This window comes from Somniosus microcephalus, chromosome 9 (genome assembly GCF_052327205.1).
Source record: "Somniosus microcephalus isolate GS21.2 chromosome 9, FLI_Smic_1.0, whole genome shotgun sequence".
Taxonomy (NCBI): Eukaryota; Metazoa; Chordata; class Chondrichthyes; order Squaliformes; family Somniosidae; genus Somniosus; species Somniosus microcephalus.
The window spans coordinates 124,372,492-124,393,114 of NC_140995.1; the positions used below are offsets into that span (position 1 = coordinate 124,372,492).

At 45.2% G+C, this 20,623-nt stretch overlaps 1 protein-coding gene across 1 annotated transcript in view; it reads right to left on the reverse strand.

Annotated features, from left to right (window-relative positions):
• The window catches only part of LOC147112659 (venom phosphodiesterase 2-like), a 210,666-nt gene that overhangs the window by 144,286 nt on the left and 45,757 nt on the right, over window positions 1-20,623 (reverse strand). The window contains exon 2 of the mRNA XM_085997122.1: window positions 18,211-18,286. Coding sequence (XP_085853248.1) covers window positions 18,211-18,286 — 76 coding nt within the window. The remainder of the gene's footprint in view (window positions 1-18,210; window positions 18,287-20,623) is intronic.

Consider the following 20,623-nt stretch of genomic DNA (forward strand, 5'->3'; position numbering starts at 1 on the left):
TCCTACATTGGTGACCCCGTATCCGTGAACGTTTTTCACGGAAGCGCAGCCAACAATGCCTACATTGGTGACCAGAGGTAGAGCATGACCAACGGCAACCGATGACCACCAACGCCTGCAATTGGTGAGTTTTGTGAACGTTTTTCACAAAAGAAGCACGCCATGGAAACATCAGCCGTTTCGCTGTTGCTACCGCCATTCAGGGAGCAGCAACCGCCCTCGTGCCTTATAAAAGGTGGAAGCCCCGTTCGCCGAGAACATCGATGCGGCACAGACCACGCACTTGCTTACGGTCTCCGTATTCAACATTTCTACCGCCACACGGATCGTCCGCCTCCATGACATCTCCCAACGCAACAGCAAGTATACATCCCTCTAAGCGCGGGTTCCGCAGGTTTTCGGGCCCACAAGATCGGAGCGCGCCCCCGCAGAGATGCCACGAGGACTCGCTCCTCACGAACCACGAGGACTCGCTCCTCGCGACCCACGAGGACCCATCCCTCACGAACCACGAGGACCCATCCCTCGCGAACCACGAGGACCCATCCCTCGCGAACCATGAGGACCCATCCCTCGCGAACCACGAGGACCCTTCCCTCGCAAACCATGAGGACCCATCCCTCGTGAAACACGAAGACTCATTCCCCGCCAACGACACACCAGCCCGTCAGCCTGCTGGTTGTGTTTTATACCACGTTTTTCGGCGCGAAAGCGAAGCGTTGCCGCCCTCCCGGCAGTTTTCTACTTAAATCAACAACAACTTGAAGCGTTGCCGCCCTCCCGGCAGTGTTCCCCCTAAAGCAACAACAACTCAAAGCGTTACCGCCCTCGCTACAGTGTTCCCCTCAACAAACGCTAACATCTACTGACGCTGCAAACATCGACGACGGGTCCAACGGGCATTCTGCGGCCGCGATCGGCTACGCAAAAGTTGCTGTCATCACCGATCACTGATCAACGCAGCAACAGTTCACTCACTTCTATGTTACCGTCTTCGCACTACGGCACGCACCGTTCCATGCGTTCCAGACTGCCGAAGAGTTCGCTCACCTGTCGGCGAGTTCACCGACCTCGCCCGCCAAGTCCTCCTGGATCGCCCGTTCGGCGTTCCTACAGATTTCGTCAGACTGGGGACTTTTTCCAACATCAACAGAGCCATGGTCCGCGCATGCCCAATCTGCCAGTCAGCTGATTCGCCCTGGCGCCCGCTTCAAACCACGGGCTGCAGAGATCACACGTCGCCACGGTCTTTCGCATGGCTGAATGCGTTTTGTTCGCCATGACACCACGATCCTTCGCATGGCTGGATACGTTTTATCCGCCACGACGCACGCAAGGATTGGCTCACGACCAGCGCCTTTCGACCTCGCCCGTCAAGTCCAGACAGCACGACCGCCGAGACCACCGACCAGCCATCGTCGTTACAGCACATCAGTACGATCGTCCGCCAGACCACCAGCTCGCCAGACCACTTCGTCTTTTAACTTTCGTTAAAGCGAATTCTGGAGGGGCGTATGTGGCGGTACCAGCGGGTGTCCCTTACTTATAATGTACATAATTCACTTTAACTTAACTATGTACGTATATAACTTACCTGTTCGGGCCGTTGCCCCTTTAAGAACGCACTGACGTCACGTCGCGCATCACGTGACTCACCCAGATGCGAGCCGGCCCAGCGCGGCCTTCCACTCCCGCGACGGTCGCCGGCACAACTCGGCCTCCCGCTCCTGTGGTGGCCGCCGGCCCGGTTCAGCCTCCCGCGCCCACGATGGCCGCCGGCCCGGTTCGGCCTCCCGCTCTCGCGACTTCGGCCGCAACGGCCAGCCTCAGTGCCGGGTAAACGCGCCGACGTATCGATGCGGGTCACGTGACCGCCCAAGCGCGGGCAAACGTGTCGACATCACGACGCAGGTCACGTGACCACCTAAGCGCAGGAAAACGCGGCCGAGTGTGATGATGTCATCACGCAATCCACGGGACTGCGGACTCAGTCCTCGTGGCGTCCCCGCTGGGAAAAGACCTACTCCAAGGCTCTCCTGCATCGATCTCTATTGCTTGCTGTATTTCATCTGTTTCCTGCATTAAAGAACTTCTTGATTGTTCTCCTGAAGTCGAACTCGATTATTTAGTAGACATTCGTCCAATACCTACTTAGGTGAACCCAAATACCTACATTAGGACATTTTTGAGAGCTGTGATAAGGCACCTTACTAATGCAAGCACTTTTTTTCATTCTAACTGGACACTCTTATGTTCATTAATAACTAGACATTCTTATGAACACAGCTAGCTTCTAGCTAGTCATTTATTCAGTACACGTGAATCAATAACATGTCATTCTATAGTGGACACTAGGTGGAGCCGTAGAGCTGTATATAGCTGTATGTATAAGACTACACTACCCAGCTGTATATATATTAAGACTACATTACCCATGAGGAACTAGGCTACCCACAAGGCAACAGTCAAGATGGCAGCCTGCACACAGGAGCAGCAACGCTATCTTCCTTGCGTCTGGCTTCGTACCGAATCCGACGGCTGCAATGCAGAGTTCGAATTGTTGTTTAAAAGTCTGCCAATTGTAGTCGATTTTTTCTGTGAGTTTCAAACGCTCTGGTGGCTTCAAATTCTCCATGTCGCTTTTCACAATTTTCAGCAGATCTACCCCACTCCTGGTACCATCTTATGTTCATTAATAACTAGACATTCTTATTATGAACATAGCTAGCTTCTAGCTAGTCATTTATTCAGTACACGTTCTCTAGGTACAGTATCTGTAGAGATGCAGCATGTGTGCTCCTGTGTGCAGGCTGCCATCTTGACTGTTGCCTTGTGGGTAGCCTAGTGCCTCATGGGTAATGTAGTCTTAATATATATACAGCTGGGTAGTGTAGTCTTATACATACAGCTATATACAGCTCTACGGCTCCACCTAGTGTCCACTATAGAATGACATGTTATTGATCGTTACAGACACAATCCTTATATTTGTCACATTCCTATCTGAGCATCAATGCACCAAACTTCAGACACACAATTTTGTTAACTGTTACAGGGTACAAAATTTCCCTTAAATAGCAATGAGATAAATGACCAGTTATCTGTTTTTTCACAATGTTGGCTAGGAAACCAGGAGATCTCTCTTGCTCTTCTTTGAATAGTGCCATGGAATCTTTAACGTCCACTGATAGGACAGACAGAGTCTTAGTTTAACGTCTCATCCAAAAGACAGCACCCCGATGCTGCAGCATTCCCACTGAAATGTCAGCCTAGATTATGTGGTTAGGATCCGGAATGCATTGCCTGAGAGGGTGGTGGAGGCAGATTCAATCGTGGCTTTCAAAAGGGAACTGGATAAGTACCTAAAAGAATTTTTTTTTGCAGGACTACGGGAAAAGGGCGGGGGAGGAGGACTAGCTGACGTACTCTTGCAGAGAGCCAGCACGGGCTCCACGGGCCGAATGGCCTCCTTCTGTGCTGTTACCATTCTATGATTCTATGTGTTCAAATCTATGCAGTTGGTCTTGAATCCACAACCCTGTGACTCAGAGGCAGGAATGCGACCACTGAGCCAAGGCTGACTCACATGGTATAAATATTAGGGTAATATTTGCTTTGTATTAGTTACAAAAATCAGCCTTTAATGGTGCTCCTTTCTGTGTTTCATGGAGCAGCCCATGTAGTGCTAGAAACTCTCTTATAAGTGAGCCATATTACATAATATATTAAATAATTATTTTGCTTCAGTATTTACCAGGGAGATAGAACAGGTGGACATGACATCGGATGATGAGATTAGTAATGAAATAAGTGCATTTAAAATAAAAAAAGGGGACATATTAAAATAAACTAATGAAACTCAGAGGATAAAAGGCCATAAAAAAAGCAAACCAAGCACTAGGTTTTATTTATAGAGTGATAGAGTTGAAAAGTAGGGAAGTTATGCTAAACCTGTATCGAACCTTGGTTAGACCACACTTAGAGTACTGCGTACAGTTCTGGTCGCCATATTATAAAAAGGATAAAGAACACTGGAGAGGGTGCAGAGAAGATTTACAAGGATGATACCAGAAATGCGAGGGTATACATATCAGGAAAGGATGAACAGGCTGGGTGTCTTTTTTCTTGTAAAAAGGCCGAGAGGTGACGTAATAGAGGTCATTAAAATTATGAAAAATTGTGATAGGGTGGATACAGAGAGAATGTTTCCACTTGTGGGGAAGAGCATAACTAGAGGCCATCAATATAAGATAGTCACCAAAAATTCCAATAGGGAATTCAGAAGAAACTTCTTTACCCAAAGAGTGGTGAGAATGTAGAACTCGCTACCACATGGAGTGGTTGAAGCAAATAGTATAGATGAATTTAAGGGGAGGCTAGACAAGCATATGAGGGAGAAGGGAGTAGTGGGTTACGCTGACAGATTTAGATGAGGAAAGAGGGGAGGAGGCTCGTGTGGAGCATAAACACGGGCATGGACTGGTTGGGCCGAATGGCCTGTTTCTGTGCCGTATATCCTATGTAATCCATAATGATAAAAGGGCCACTCTCTGATCTTACTGGTATCCTCTGTCCCCTTGTACTTTATAGTTAAAACACGCAGCACAATGAGGCTGTGGTATGTACAGTGTACAGGAGGCACTGCAGCAGCTCATAAAGGTTACTTCGACAGGACCTCCCTTCCGTGCAACCTTTGCCACCAAGAAGATGAGTAGCAATGTTGTGGGAACATCATGACCTCCAATCCACACACCATTCTGACTTGGACATTTATCACCGTTCCTTTATTGCCGTGGGTCAGAATCCTGAAATTTGCTACCTAAGGCAGTTATGGGAGTACCATCACCACAGGACTGCAGTGGTTCAAGGAGAAGGTCCAACAACACCTACTCAGGGCAACTAGGGATGAGTAATAAATGTGGCCTTGCCATAGTCACCCACATCCCAGAAACAAATATTTTTAAAAAAATCACTGACAAGAAGTTTTTTTTAAATAAAAACTAAGGCGTATGTGAATAACAAGTGTTGTTTTGCAAATAAATTCAGTTGTACATCTGTTAAGTTGGTGCCCGCCAGGCCAGACCTAATATATATGGCATAGGATGTACTTACAATTGCAGCAAGTTAGCTTCACAGTGTTCTCCTTCCCTGGCCATCCCCACCACCCCACCCCAAATAAACCTTGAAATTCTTCAATGATTACTTTTGACTTGAAAAATGGGCTGAAACATAGAAAATGTAAAAAGTTTGGTAGAAATCAAACAAAAGCAAGCTGTATGGTTATCATGTTGCTCTTTGTGAAAGGGATCCTATTGTTCAGCTTGCTTCACGTGTTGTGCAGATACCTTTTGGAAAATATATTTAGATATTCAGCAGTAATCACTGAATGATCAAGACTTGTATTTTTTTTTTAAATATTCGTTCATAGGATGTGGGCGTCACTGGCAAGGCCAGTCTTTATTGCCCATCCCTAATTGCCTTTGAGAAGGTGGCGGTGAGTCATCTTCTTGAACCGCTGCAGTCCGTGTGCTGAAGGAACTCCCACAGTGCTGTTAGGGAGGGAGTTCCAGGATTTTGACCGAGCGACGATGAAGGAACGGCGATATATTTCCAAGTCAGGATGGTGTGTAACTTGGAGGTGGTGGTGTTCCCATGCGCCTGCTGCCCATGCCCTTCTAGGTGGCAAAGGTTGCAGGTTTGAAAGGTGCTGCCGAAGAAGCCTTGGCGAGTTGCTGCAGTGCGTCTTGTAGATGGTACACACTGCGCCGGTGGTGGAGGGAGTGAATGTTTAAGGTGGTGGATGGGGTGCCAATCAAGCGAGCTGCTTTGTCCTGGATGGTGTTGAGCTTCTTGAGTGTTGTTGGAGCTGCACTCATCCAGGCAAGTGGAGAGTGTTCCATCACATGCCTGACTTGCGCCTTGTAGATGGTGGAAATCATTGCATCATGGGTTGTTGATTTGAACATTTGTAAGCCAATTCATTAATAGAATTGTATTTCACTTTTTAACTGACTTTCTCATTTTATTAATGAAACATTATAGATAGGTGAGCTTAAAGAAGCTAACCAAAACAAGGAGAGTGGGGTGGAGGGAAAGAGAGAACACAAATAAAAGGTCATGACCCTGAATTTCCCAATTACCTGCCATAATTTTTGCAGAACCCATCCATGGAAATTCCAGATGCACCAATATATGCTAAATACTAGCACAAAGCAGCAGATAATGAGTTTAATAGCCCAGAAATGTTTTTCTTTGTACAGGTAGTAAACCCTTTATCCGAACTTCCGAAAACCGAAACCCTCTAAAAACCGAAGGTTTTTTCGGTCAGCGTAAGTCGTGCGCACGACATGACCAGAGTGCCGCACGACTTACGCTGAGCAGAGGGTCAGCGTAAGTCGTGCGCACGACCCCCCGCGGACCCCCCCGCCGACCCCGACCCCCGCGGACCCCCCCGCGGACCCCGACCCCCGCCGACTTACGCTGAGCAGAGGGTCAGCGTAAGATGTGCGCACGACCCCCCGGCGGAACCACCTGACTCTCTTCCAAAGGCTCGAAAGCAACGAGAGCTCTGAGCCCGCGGCGGTGCCGGCCCCTGTTCCGACCGAGCACGACGACCTGTTGATGGAAATGCGGAACCTCATTGCATTCCAGGCTAGCAGCGACGGACAAGCCACGACTGCGGACCCCCCCCCCCCGCGGACGCCGACCCCCGCCGACCCCCGCCGACCCACCTTCCGAAATCCGAAATTTTCCGAAAACCGAAACACGGCTGGTCCCGAGGTTTTCGGATAAAGGATAGTCTACCTGTACTATTTACCATATAACTACTGTATGACCCATGGCCCGAACTTGGTGATTTTCTCTGTTTTGTGCAGTCCTATAAATGGATCCCACTTTCTTTTCTCCAGTTCTGACAAAGGATCTCTACCCAAACAGTTAGCCTATCTTTTCTCTTTTCAGTTGCTGACAAACCTGCTGTGTATTTTAGCATTTTGTGTTTTTATTTCATTGAAGAACCAAATTGCTTTTTTCTCCTGGAGCTGGTGGCTAGGTGTTAATGACGAGCAATACCCGTTATCTACATTGCAAGATTCGTATGACTGTGGGTCAAAGGTTTTCTCCAAGCTTGACCGGTCATGCTCAGCTGAATGTTGACAAAGAGAGTTAATAGTATCCCACTATCAACACACACAAGGGACTGTACTCATACACCAAGCTGCCGTATGGTGAAAAGTCCTCCCCCAAAATCTTCCAGGCTCCGATGGATAAGATTTTGAAAGGAGTTCCAAATTGCTTATGCAATCAAGACGATGTGCTGATCGCAACAAGCAGTGAGGAAGAAAATCTAGAAATGTTAGATTTATAGTGCTTCAAAGGTTGAATGCCCATAATGTCAAATTGAAAAGGAAGCACTCGCCATAATGTTTAGAATCAAGAAATTCCAACAGTTCCTGATTGGCAGAAAGTTTACCCTGATAACTGATCACAAACCACACCTAGCAATATTGGGGCCCATATCTGCCATACCAGCAATGGCCGAATCAAGAATGCAACATTGGGCAGTGCTGTTGTCACATATGACTGCACGATTGAATATCACACTTCAAAGCAAAACGCAATCGCCTTGTCCAGGTTGCCACATGAGGACTCGTGTATTGGGAGTGAAGGTGAGATTTTCACGCAAGGTGCAGTTGACAAAGACTTTCCCGTGAATGCAATTGAGATTGCAGATGAGACTCAAAAGGACTCAGTACTGAAAAGAGAGTGTTATAAATCTCATCATTCATCAAGAAACTACTTGTGAAATAACACTGGACGGCCAGCTGGTGGCGCCGTCCAAGGAGTATAAATACTCGGACGTTGGCCCCAGCTTGCCAGGGACATTTTGTAAGACAAGGAACGAGTGAAGTACAACTAGACCTCCATGTTCTGAAACAAGTTGATTAAAGCCTTGCTTTATGCTCAAACCAAGTGCGTAGTGAGTTTTATTACGTCAATTTAATCAACTTGATATCGACTCCACACTTTGGATGATTCAGGAGCAGCCAGCTACGACTCGAACCATAGAAGGGAACTCAGACAATTAATCGATCCATCATGGAGAAACTACTCAGACCCGCCCATCTCGACCTGAACCCGAATTCACTTACAGCCGCTAAGGTATGGAAACACTGGTATCGTACCTTTAGCAACTTCCTTGAGGAGTGTGGTGAGAATGTTCCTAACAAGTTACGAATGCTTGCTAATTATGTATCCCCTCATGTGTTTGATTATATCGAAGACTGTGTAGACTATGACGCCGCTATCCAAATACTACAGCAGCTATATGTCAAGTCCCCAAATGAAATTTTTGCTCGGCATCTACTGGCCACAACTCGACAACAACCCAGGATGAATTCCTTCAGAAACTTCGCAGGCTCAGCAAGGATTGTAATCTTAAAGCTGTTACAGCTGAGCAGTACCAGAAGGAGTTAATTCGTGATTCCTTTATTAATGGGATTGCGTCCCCCTTCATATATCAGCGTCTGTTGGAGAATAAAACCCTCAAGTTACAGGCTGCCTATGACCAGGCATGTTCTCTGGACTTAGCAAAGAGGAATGCAGACACCTATCTTTCACCACGTGCACGGGCTGCTGCTATCACTTTTAGTGACTCTTTCGATAGGCCTCGGGCGGAAGCCCTCATGGATGACGACTCCAACCCGGCTGATGACAACCCTACCCTAGAAACCTACACTGATGACGACCCCGCCCTAGCGGCATGTTGGCAATCTGGAAGGAAGTGTTTCTTCTGTGGAGGTATGTTCCATTATAGGAAATTTTGTCCTGCTCGTAACGCAACCTGCAATCATTGCAGCAAGAAAGGTCACTTTTCTAAGGTATGCCAGTCAAGAGCTGCTGTTAGTAAGAAAGGCCACTTTTCTAAGGTATACCAGTCGCGAGCTCCTGTTAGTTTTGCAGCTACTATTTATAAAACTGCTCCTCCACCCAAGAACCACTACTAAGGTTACAGCTGTCAAGGGTAAAACTGCCCCTCCTCCCATCACAGCTCTTTTTCCCCCAAAGTCTGTCCCATGCAGCCACGAAGGTTTCGGTAAATGGACACATTTTGAGTGCACTAATCAACTCATGCAGCTCTGACAGCTTCATTACTGAGCGGGCTGTCAGTAAGTTAAAACTGCGTATTTACCCCTCTGACAGGGAAATTGCAATGGCTCTGACGACACTGACCACCAATTCTTCCGGCTTTTGTCTTGTCAACCTTATTCTCAATGGCCGCACTTATTTCTCCACCCAGCTCGGGGTGCTCAAGAACCTATGCAGTGCTGTGCTCCTGGGACAGGATTTCCAGAAACAACACAAAAGACTCACTTTCGAGTTTGGAGGGTCAAAGCCGGAGCTTACTATTTCCAAAGTATCGTTTTGTGCGCTTTCAGCGGCTTCGCTCGACGAGCTCTCCTTGTTTGCCAATCTTTCCCCCCGATGTAAGCCCATAGTCACTAAATCACGACGTTTCAGCCAAGATGATCAATCCTTTATCGAGACAGAAATCTCTCGCCTTCTAGCTAACGGTATCATTGAGCCATGTTCATCTTCCTGGCGGGCTCAAGTCGTCGTTGTTAAAAATCCTCTGAAGCAACACAAGAAAGGTCTTTGCATCGATTACTCACAAACTATTAACCAGTATACCAACCTGGATGCCTACCCACTACCACGCATCGATGACATGGTCAATAACCTTGCCAACTACAAGGTATTTTCAACTTTTGATTTAAAGAACGCTATCATCAAGTGCTGTTAAAGGACTCTGACAAGAAGTATACGGCCTTTGAGGCCAATGGTTGGCTTTACCAGTTTTGTCGCCTTCCATTTGGGGTCACCAATGGGGTGGCCGTCTTTCAATGGGCAATGGATAGCCTAGTCAAACAGGAGAACTTAACGGACACTTTTCCATATCTGGATAATATCACCATTGCTGGTCATGACCAGAAGGAGCACGATGCCAACCTCCAGAAATTTTTTGACGTTCTCCATCATCGCAACTTAACCTTAAATGAGTCCAAATCTGTGAAATCAGTACCATCAGTCAACATCCTTGGCTACTGGGTGGACAACGGTGTCATCAAACTGGATCCGGAGCGACTAGAGTGTATGAAAAAACCTTGAATGGATGGCCTGATCAGTGTATGGACACAGAATTGAAACCATTCCATAACCGTTGTACTGTATTGTCTTGTGAGCAAGGTTGTATCAAGTGGGGAAACAGAGTGGTGGTACCTACTTCTTTGAGAGATAAAATTCTGGCCGAAATTCATATTGAACATCCAGGGATCGTCAGTATGAAAGCAATTGCAAAAAGCTTTGTTTACTGACCTGGATTAGACAGTGATCTTGAATCACTTGTCAGTAAAAGCAGCATTTGCCAAAATTGCAGAAACAAACCACCCAAAACTCCACTACAACCCTGGTCATGGCCAAGTAGGCATTTCAGAGAGTGCATGTAGACTTCTGTGAGAAAGCAAATGATTATTTCCTGGTACTTGTAGATAGTCACTCAAAGTGGATTGAAGTGAAACACATGGGTTAAAATACTACAACTGAACGTACCATAGATGAGTTGAGATCTATCTTTGCATGTCATGGCTTACCTGAAGAGCTTGTTTCTGACAATGGCCCTCAGTTCTGTTCTGCTGTATTCCAAGAATTCATGAAACGGAATGGTATCAAACACACTTTCATTCCATCATATCATCCAGCTTCAAATGGAGCAGCCAAAAGGTCAGTCAGAATAGTAAAAGAAGCTCTCAAAAAGCAAGTGTTGCAGGGTTGTTCAGGACTCGGCATGAAACAACATTTGGCAAATTTCTTGCTGAAGTACAGAACTACTCCGCACACTACAACTGGACATACCCCAGCAGAACGCTTGATGAAGAGGAGATTGAGCACACGACTGAGTCTTGTTCAACCAAATTTGGCCTCAAGAGTTGAACAGGAACAGTTGAGTCAGAAACGTTATTATGACAGCAATCAAAAAAAACGCAGTTTCAAACAAAACGCTTGTGTTTGTGTTCTCAGTCCCCCTGGAAAGTTGAATTCACACAAGTGGGATGTAGGAACCATAGTAGAGGTTGGAGGAACCAAGAGATATTTGGTTGAAATTGGTGACAAAAACCGAAGTGTTCATGTAGATCAAATGATCTCTGCTAGAGATGAACCAAGATGTGATCATGAACCACTTGATCATGAACTCATACATAAGTTTGACTCAGTTCAGGCTTCAGTAACTGAAGTACCAGGATCAAACAAGTCGGGAGATAGAAACCAAAACAAAACAGCCTGAAAATTGGTTCAACACCAAAACATTTTGTAAAGAGATCAGGAAGGCGCCGCAAACCTGTTATTAAACTGGATTCGTAGGTCATTCAAAAAAAAACAGGGTTTTTTGTTATGTTGTACATGTAATGCTGGGAAAGGTGGGACCATAGTTTTGTTGTATTTGAAAGGGGAATACATACTTTTTTTTTAAAAAGGGAAAGCAGTGTAATGTATTATCACATGGTTTAGTATGAGCATGCTCAGTTTATTCTAGCCTAGTAAAGCAAGCACATGAACTAGCAACTTATCGTGTCTCTGTCCTTCATTTGTTCTACCCACATATATTACGCTGACAGAGTGAGATGAAGTTGTATTGATTTGTGTGTGGGTTCAATGACGACACATTCCTGAAAGAGATGTCTTTTTATCTAAAGTATGTTCAACTCAGTTAACAGCATTACAGGAGACACCATCTTAGAGATCCATCTGAAACGAAACTAAAACTAAACTGCTTGTCTCTCACATGCCCTCTGCTGGTCAGGCATAAATAATCAATCAGGCAAATATGCTGGTATGGCATAAATAATCAAACAGGCAAATACCATCACTATTTGCTGATATCATTACATCTCCCTTTCTTAAAACAAAAGTATTTTACTTTTATCTAACAACATGTTTTCTTTGTATTACTCTGCATTTTAACTGTAACACTTAATGAACTTACATTATCATTATCAAGGTTTTTTAACCTTGTTTTGTGTGTTCACATGAAATATGTAAATACACTAGAACTTGAAGAAAGAATAAGATAACATTACTTCCTTCTATAACAAGAGTCCTTAAACTTGCTCAATGAGTCTTTTAGGAGGCTTCACGCGTCTTGAGGATTTTCTGATTGATTGTCCTTGAATCTGAGTTGTTGCCTCAGATGATGATTTCTCAGCTGTGTGATCAGGTTGTTCAACATTATCAGTCTTTTGACCTGCTGTGTGATCAGGTTGTTCAACAGTATCAGTCTTTTGACCTGCTGTGGCTGGTCCCATGAGAAGATCCCGACGATTTCTTCGCAGAACAGCACCCTCATCTGTCTGAATGGTGTATGATCTTGGTTGAACTTCACTCAGGACAGTTCCCTTCGGAGTCCATATGTTTGTTTTGTCTTTGAACCTTACTTGGTCACCAGTGTGGAGTTCAGGTAGGTTTTGTGTTCCTCTGTCATAGTAGTACTTTTGCTTTTCTTTCTGTTGTTCTTTGAACTTCCTCACTTTCTCCCCCTCTTTTGTTTTCAGGAGGTTCTCCGGGATGGGTAGGTTTGACCTTAGCAGACGTCCCATAAGGAGTTGGGCTGGTGACTTACCACACTCGAGCGGCGTTGTGCGGTATACAAGCATGCTCTGGTAGAAGTCAGTTCCACTGTCTTTTGCCTTGTACATCAGTCTTTTCACTGTCTGGACCGATTTTTCCACTAGACCATTGGACTGTGGATAGTGAGGACTTGACGTTGTGTGGACAAAGTCCCACTCTTTGGCAAAGTGTCGGAAACTTGCATTGTAAAACTGGGGTCCGTTGTCTGTGAAGACCTCGCTTGCCACGCCATGTCTGGCGAATATGGCTTTCATACATGTTATCACAGCATCTGCAGTGGTGGTGTACAGTCTACAAACCTCTGGATACAGGGAGTAATAGTCTGTGACTACAAGATAGTCCTTCCCTTGACATACGAATAGGTCAGCACCTACCTTCCGGTAAGGTCTGTCTGGCGCTGGGTGTGGCTTTAGTGGTTCTACCGGATTGCTTGCTCGATATTTCAGGCATATTGTGCAGTTTGACACCTCATTTGTCACATCTTGGTTGATTCGTGGCCAGTACATCACCTTTCGTGCTCTTTTCTTACACTTTTCGATTCCCAGATGTCCTCCATGGATCCTTTTTAGCATCTCTTTTCTCAGACTCTTTGGGATAACTATTTTACTTCCTTTGTAGATGATGTCTTCGACCACTGATAGTTCCGCCCTGCAGTTCCAGTACTCTGCCAATGTTAGGTAAGCAGTCTTGTTTCATGTTGGGCCATCCATCCAAGATGCTTTTCCTCAGTCGTCTCATTGTTTCATCTTTGCTTGTCTCAGTCTTTATGAGCTCCATTTTTGCATCTGCTATGGGCAGTGCACTTGTGATCATGTCCACATAGGCGTTCATTTTTTCATCCATTTTGGTGTTTGCGGGCTCACTTGGGTCAACAGCTCTGGACAACGTGTCTGCTGTATACATCAGCTTACCCGGTGTGTACGCAACATTCAGTGTATAGCGTTGCAGCGTGATCATCATTCTTTGTATTCTAAGCGGACAGCTATTTAGTGGCTTCTGGAACAATGCAATCAAGGGCTTATGGTCAGTCTCTACACAGATTGCTTGTCCTGCCACAAACTGGTGAAATCTTTCACAGGCGTATGTGATGCTGAGCAGCTCCTTTTCTATTTGAGCATATCGCGTCTCCGAGTCTGTCATTGAGCGCGATGCATATGCAATAGGTTGCCAGTAGTCATATTTTTGCAGAAGAACAGCACCGAGCCCACTCTGTGATGCATCTGCTGATATCTTGATGGGTCTCGCTGGGTCATAAAACCTCAGAACTGGTTCCTCTGTGAGCAGTTTCTTTAGATCGCTCCATGACTTCTCATGCTCATGATTCCATTCCCATTCTATGTTCTTTTCAGTTAGTCTTCTCAGTGGCGCCATCTTTTCTGAGAGGTTGGATATGAATTTACCCATGTAGTTGATCATTCCATTAAACCTCTGCACGTCCTTTTTGCATTGTGGCTTTGGCATATTCTCAATGGCGGACACTTTTCTGGGATCTGGTCTGATGCCCTCACTGCTAAGGATATCTCCCACGAATGTCAGTTCTGTCACCCCGAGCTGGCATTTCTCTCTATTCAGCTTCAGGTTTGTTTTCCTTGTTGCTTCCAGCACTTTTTTCAGTCTCTAGTCATGCTCAGTTCTCGTGGTTCCCCATACTATGATGTCATCCATTGATGTATCAACTCCCTCCAGGTGCTCATAGATCATATGGATAGTTTTGTGATACACTTCAGGAGCTGAGGCAATGCCAAATGGTAACCTTAGGAATCTGTATCTGCCAAATGGACTGTTGAACGTGCACAGTCTTGAACTTGCCTCGGCCAGCTTCATCTGCCAAAATCCTGATGATGCATCTAACTTGCTGAAATACTTTGCATTTGCAAACTGTGACATGATTTCCTCACGTGTAGGAAGCTTGAAGTGCTCTCTCTTTATTGCTCTGTTTAGATCTCTTGGATCCAGGCAAATTCTGAGCTTTCCATTCTTTTTGTCCACAATGACGAGGGAACTCACCCACTCAGTTGGCTCATCTATCTTCCGAATCACGTTCAGGCTTTCCATCCTGTCCAACTCTGCCTTCAGTTGCTTTTGAAGAGCAAACGGAACTTTTCTGCATGGATGTATGACCGTTGGCATACTTTTATCTACCCTGATCGTGTGTTCTCCTGGAAGGCAGCCTACACCCTGAAATAGGTCGTTGTACTCTTTCATGAGTTCATCATAGACTGTCTCTCCTTCGCTTTCCACAACGAGGACTCTCTTTACCAGGTTCAGTCTCTCACAGGCTTTTAAACCTAGTATGGCTTGCACATCCTTTGACACCACGATTAATGCTAGCGTGTGCTCTCTGTCCTTGTGTGTCACTTTGACAATGCATCTTCCTTTCACTGGTATATCAGTACCTGAGTATCCTGTCACTTTCACTTTTGTTCCATGTATCTTTGGTCTGGGTCTAATTTTCTTAAAATCAGTCTCTGATATCACATTAACTTGTGCTCCAGTATCCAATTTAAATGGAATGTGTATGCCATTCACTTTTAGTGTCAACATCCAGTCTCTTTTTTCTTTTTTGTTTTCAGACACAACATCTACATAGAACTCCTCTATCTCGTTTTCATCTACTGTATGGACCTTGCTTTGTTGCGCTTGGTTCTTGCAGCAACGGGCATAATGGTTGTTTTTGTTGCAACTATTGCATGTTTTACCATATGCTGGACACTTTTTTGGTGGATGCTGTGTACCGCATCGACTACATGACTTTCGATTGCCCCTTTCATTTTTGTTCGCTGGCCACGCCTCTTTTTTCACATTGGCGCTCTTTTTGTTAAACGGTTTGTGTCCGTTCTTTCTCACTGCATCCATGTTGCAGCTACTGTCACTGAACAGCTCCTTTGCCTGCGACTTCACAGTCTCTGTAGCCCTACACAGTGCTATGGCTTTTCCCAGGTCTAGATTTTGCTCTCTTAGCAGCCTTTCCCTTAGACCATTTTCTGGAATACCACACACCAGTCTGTCTTTTATCAGCGAGTCTGTCAGTCCCCCAAATTCACATGTTTTGCTTCGGTTTCTCAGTTCAGTCACATACTGATCAATAGTCTCTCACGTTTTCTGTACACGTGAAAAATCTGTGCCTCTCAAACGTCACGTTACGTTTAGGTATGCAGTAGGCCTCAAACTGTTCCATTATTTTATCTAACTTCATTTTGTCTCCATCAGCAGCGAATGTGAAGTTATTATACACCTCCAGCGCTTCATCACCCACGACATGCAAGAACACTGACGCTTTCATTTTATCACTTTTCTCGTCAGCTCCGATTGCCGCTAAATACAACTCCAAACGTTGTTTGAATCTCCTCCAATTTTCAGCCACATTACCTGTCAACTGAAGCTTCGCCGGTGGGTGTAAACCTTCCATTTTTCACTTCGTTAGCTATTCTCCAATGGTAAGTAACGATGTTCTCTTTTGGCTTGCTAATATGTGGAGAGCTGATTTAACTTCAGATTTTTCCTCTTCATCTCTTTCAATCACTTCTGACACCATGTATTGATTTGTATGTGGGTTCAATGACGACACATTCATGAAAGAGATGTCTTTTTATCTAAAGTATGTTCAACTCAGTTAACAGCATTACAGGAGACACCATCTTAGAGATCCATCTAAAACTAAACTAAAACTAAACTGCTCGTCTCTCACATGCCCTCTGCTGGTCAGGCATAAATAATCAATCGGGCAAATATGCTGGTAAGGCATAAATAATCAAACAGGCAAATACCATCACTATTTGCTGATATCATTACAGAAGTAGGGCAGGAAAAGGCTCATGTGGAGCATAAACACCGGCACAGACCAGTTGGCCCAAATGGCCTGTTTCTGTGCTCTGCACTCGATGTAACATTATAAATGATTAGGACTGCTGCAACTAAGTTGCTGAGCTCCTTTAAGTCTCTCCTCTTCACACACTATTCCCTGATGGAAAGGGCAGCTAAGTTCCATACTTATAGGTTCTCTCCCAATGCTGCTTTGTAATTCATCACAAGGTGGTGCACAAAAGGAGCTGAAACCACTTTCTGATCGATTTTCCTACCCATTTATTGGTAACTTGCTCTCATTTGCCAAGCTCTCCACAATCATAGCAAGATCAGAAATGACAGGATTTCCCTTTTTTCTGCTTCTTCCACCCCCCCCCCCCACTTTGAGAACATGAAGCAAACTCCTAACAAAAACAGTTAACTTTGCATTAATTCTCTCAAAAAAAGAGCTGGACAAATATATAAGTTAGGATTGGATTTGTAGATTAAAAAGCTCCAAGTACAAAGAGATCATATGATCCTTGGAAAAAGATAGTGCTGTGACCACAGAAATGTTTTCTGTAGAAAGCAACACTCAGGATTGAATAACAACTCTGCAATGATCAGCAGATATCTGGAGCAGGAGTTTCCACTAAGTTGCGCTGGTTTTTCAAACTGATTCGCCCAAAAATCAGCCAAACCAGCGGCAAAGAGAGAGGAATTTCAAGTACTAATTACGTCCAGCGCAAATTGAGTTTCCGCGCACTTTTGTGCTAGTTCAAAAAAACACCGCATTAGAAGGCCGGCCCTGCCCACAAAACTGACCACATCCCCAGATCGAATTAATCACCATTGAGTTTCCACTGATTGCGCCTGTTTGTGGGCCTTCGAAGAGGCTCGTAAAATTAAGCTTTTTTGGGAGCAAGGACACTAATTGGCATGGTTTAAAATATTTAAATTTTTCTTTCAATTTACAGTAAACTCTTTCTTATCTGGCTCCTACGGGACCAGGATGGTGCCAGTTGATGAAAAATTCTGGATAACAGAGAGGTAGGCCATTTTTAACACAAACAAAAATAAAAACCACTGACTAATTCGGCCACCGCGGGAGACTCGGACTCGGCAAAACGAGTGCTGGATGGATTCGGCAAGATTACCGGTTATCTAATTTACCGATTTTTAAAGTATTCCGGATGATTAAGTGCCGTTTAAACAAGAGTTTACTGTACTAAGAAACTGACTGCTGTACACCAATGTCACTAGTAAATGGTTCTATGTTCTAAAACGCTGCCTGATTGCACTGGTTCATGGAAGATTTTACATTCGGTGATATGCAAATGTGTTTAAGCAGAAACTTGAGCAAAAAAAAAACACTAGCGCAATTTGCGCCCGGATCCCTGATTGTACCCAAAGTGGAAACTCTTGGCCCTGGAGTTTTGCATGAATTACTTCTGGGGTAAGAGAAGTTTATTTAAGTGCGATAGAGGTCATGATAGAGAGCAGATTGTAGGCTGAATCAACACTTCCATACATCTAAATAGAACCTTGACCTTTACGTCTATAAACAAAATAATTACCTGTTTTTCAACTAATTTTAAGTTATAAAACCAGCACCAGTCATTTTCTTTTATCAGAAATGCTAAAAGGAAATCACAATAAAAAGATAAAATAGAACATGAACACTATCAATAATGCAAAAAATAACATTTTTGCAAATTTTTAAGTTGAAAAAGTAGAATCAAATACCTGCTGTTACACATGATCTTAGGCCAAGTCCAAATCCAAGTCCAAGAAGTAAAATTAACAAAGCCATAAGCAACACCTATGCAGAAGGAAATAAATGTCACAAGTTTGTACATCTCCATTCATATGCAGCCATCTCATTTTCATTATATTTTAGGATAAAGAATCATTTGCTTGCTGGAAGCATCACAAACCAATTATACAATGGGGGTAATTTTCACCTTCAATACTTCAATGGGATGAAAATCGGTCAGGTTCTATAATGGGTGGGAAATCTGCTCCAACAGGTTACTGCCCAACTGGTGAAGGTGAAAATTACACTCAATATTTGCTTAACTTAACTCCTTTGGAGATAAGAGATCATCAGAATTTCCCACAATATTCTTGTACTCTAAGAAGGAGTAGACTGCACATAGCTCCACTATCTACCTGAAATGTCCACAATGTTAATGAACCTCTTTGTCACAAACAACTCTTTTGGAATAGTTTACTTCATGTCTCCACTTCTCCAGCTGTAAATTTGTACTCATTATCTTGTTCATCTGCCTCTACAAAGTGCTGTTGATTTTTTCCTGTTTCTTTGTGTCAGCTGTGGCTCAGTGGGTAGCACACTTACCTCCGAGTCAGAAGGTTGACCGTTCTGACGAAAGGTCATCGCCCTGAAACGTTAACTCTGTTTCTCTCTTCAGAGATGCTGCCTGACCTGCGGAGTATCTCCAGCATTTTCTGTTTTTATTTCAGATTTCCAGCATCTGCGGTATTTTCTTTGAGTTATCCAGTGTCCTGGCCAATACCTATCCCTCAACCAACATAACAGAAACAGATTATCTGGTCATCATCACATTGCTGTTTGTGGGAGCTTGCTTTGCGCAAATTGGCTGCCGCATTTCCCACATTACAACAGTGACTCTACTTCAAAAAGACAGTACTTCATTGGCTGTAAAGCGCATTGAGACGTCCGGTGGTCGTGAAAGGCATGACCCAGGAACGAGGACGAGGAGGAGGCCCAGGAGCGAGGTTGAGGACCAGGAGTAGCACAGCGTGGACCAGCAGCAGGGTCAGAAGGACCACACTGCAGCCTATGAAACCCAGGCAGAGAGGACCTGCGGGAAGGAGTGTGTTTGTGTGAGTGTGCTAGGCCGATGTAGCAGAGACTGGTCTCCAATCGTCTTGGATCCTCTTGCCATTGGACCAAGACCTTGCTCTGTCAAGCCCGCATGGTAGCTGGTGTGCAACGGCCACCCGTTAAAAGAATTCACGCACAGGCATCTTCCACCCTTTAAAATGAAGTTCGGGACCTGGAACGTCAGGACCCTCATGGACAACCCCAACAGCGACAGACCGGAACGCCGTACTGCTATTGTTGCCTGGGAGCTCAGACGTTTCAACATAGACATCGCTGCCCTAAGCTAGACCCAGCAGGCAGGGGAAGGCCAGCTCAAGGAGCAAGGCGGTAGTTGCACCTACTTCTGGAAAGGCAAACCTGAAGAACGCCGCCTCCATGGGGTAGGCTTCACCATAAAAAATTAGCTAGTTGAACATCTCAGAGACTCCCCTTGTGGAATAAACAAATGCCTCATGACTCTACGGCTCACCCTAGCCCGGAACCAGTGCACTACAGTCATCAGTGCGTATGCCCCAACACTGGAAGCCACAGACGATACCAAAGAGGAATTCTACTCCAGCCTCGAACAATCCCTGTCCCGAGTCCCAACGGGCGACAAGCTGATCCTCCTTGGCAACTTCAATGCCAGTGTTGGAAAGGACACAGACCTCTGGGGAGGTGTGAGCGGCAGTGAGGAGGTAGAGAAAGCCAACTCCAACGGTACCCTCCTACTGACGAAATGCTTACAACATGGCCTTGTCAGAGAGACAAGTACAAGGCTTCATGGCAACACCCTTGCTCCAAGCACTGGCATCTGCTGGACTACCACATCGTCCAAGCGAGGGACCGCAAGGACGTCTGCATCACCTGCGCCATGACAGGAGCCGACGACTGCTGCACAGACCACCGCCTAATCCGCTCTGTCATCTCCATCAATGTAGCCCCAAAACAGCGGCGGCAACAGAGGCAATGCCGCAGGAAAATCATCACTGGAGCACTCAAAGACCCTGCTAAGAAAACCCTATTCAGCCTGCGCCTCACAACCAACCTGATGACTCCCAGTGATTCAGAGACACAGAGTGTCCACAGCGCCTGGTCAGCACTCAAGGCCTCCATAATTAGCACCTGTGAAGAGACGCTCGGTCACTCGACCAGGAAACACCAAGACTAGTTCGACGAGAATGACCAGGAGATCCAGGAGCTAATAAGCCGCAAGCACAAGGCATTCCTGATCTGAAAACAACAACAGAACTCGAGAGCAGGAAAGCAGCTCTGCAGACGCCTGAAGGCCGAGGTCCAACAAAAAACTCA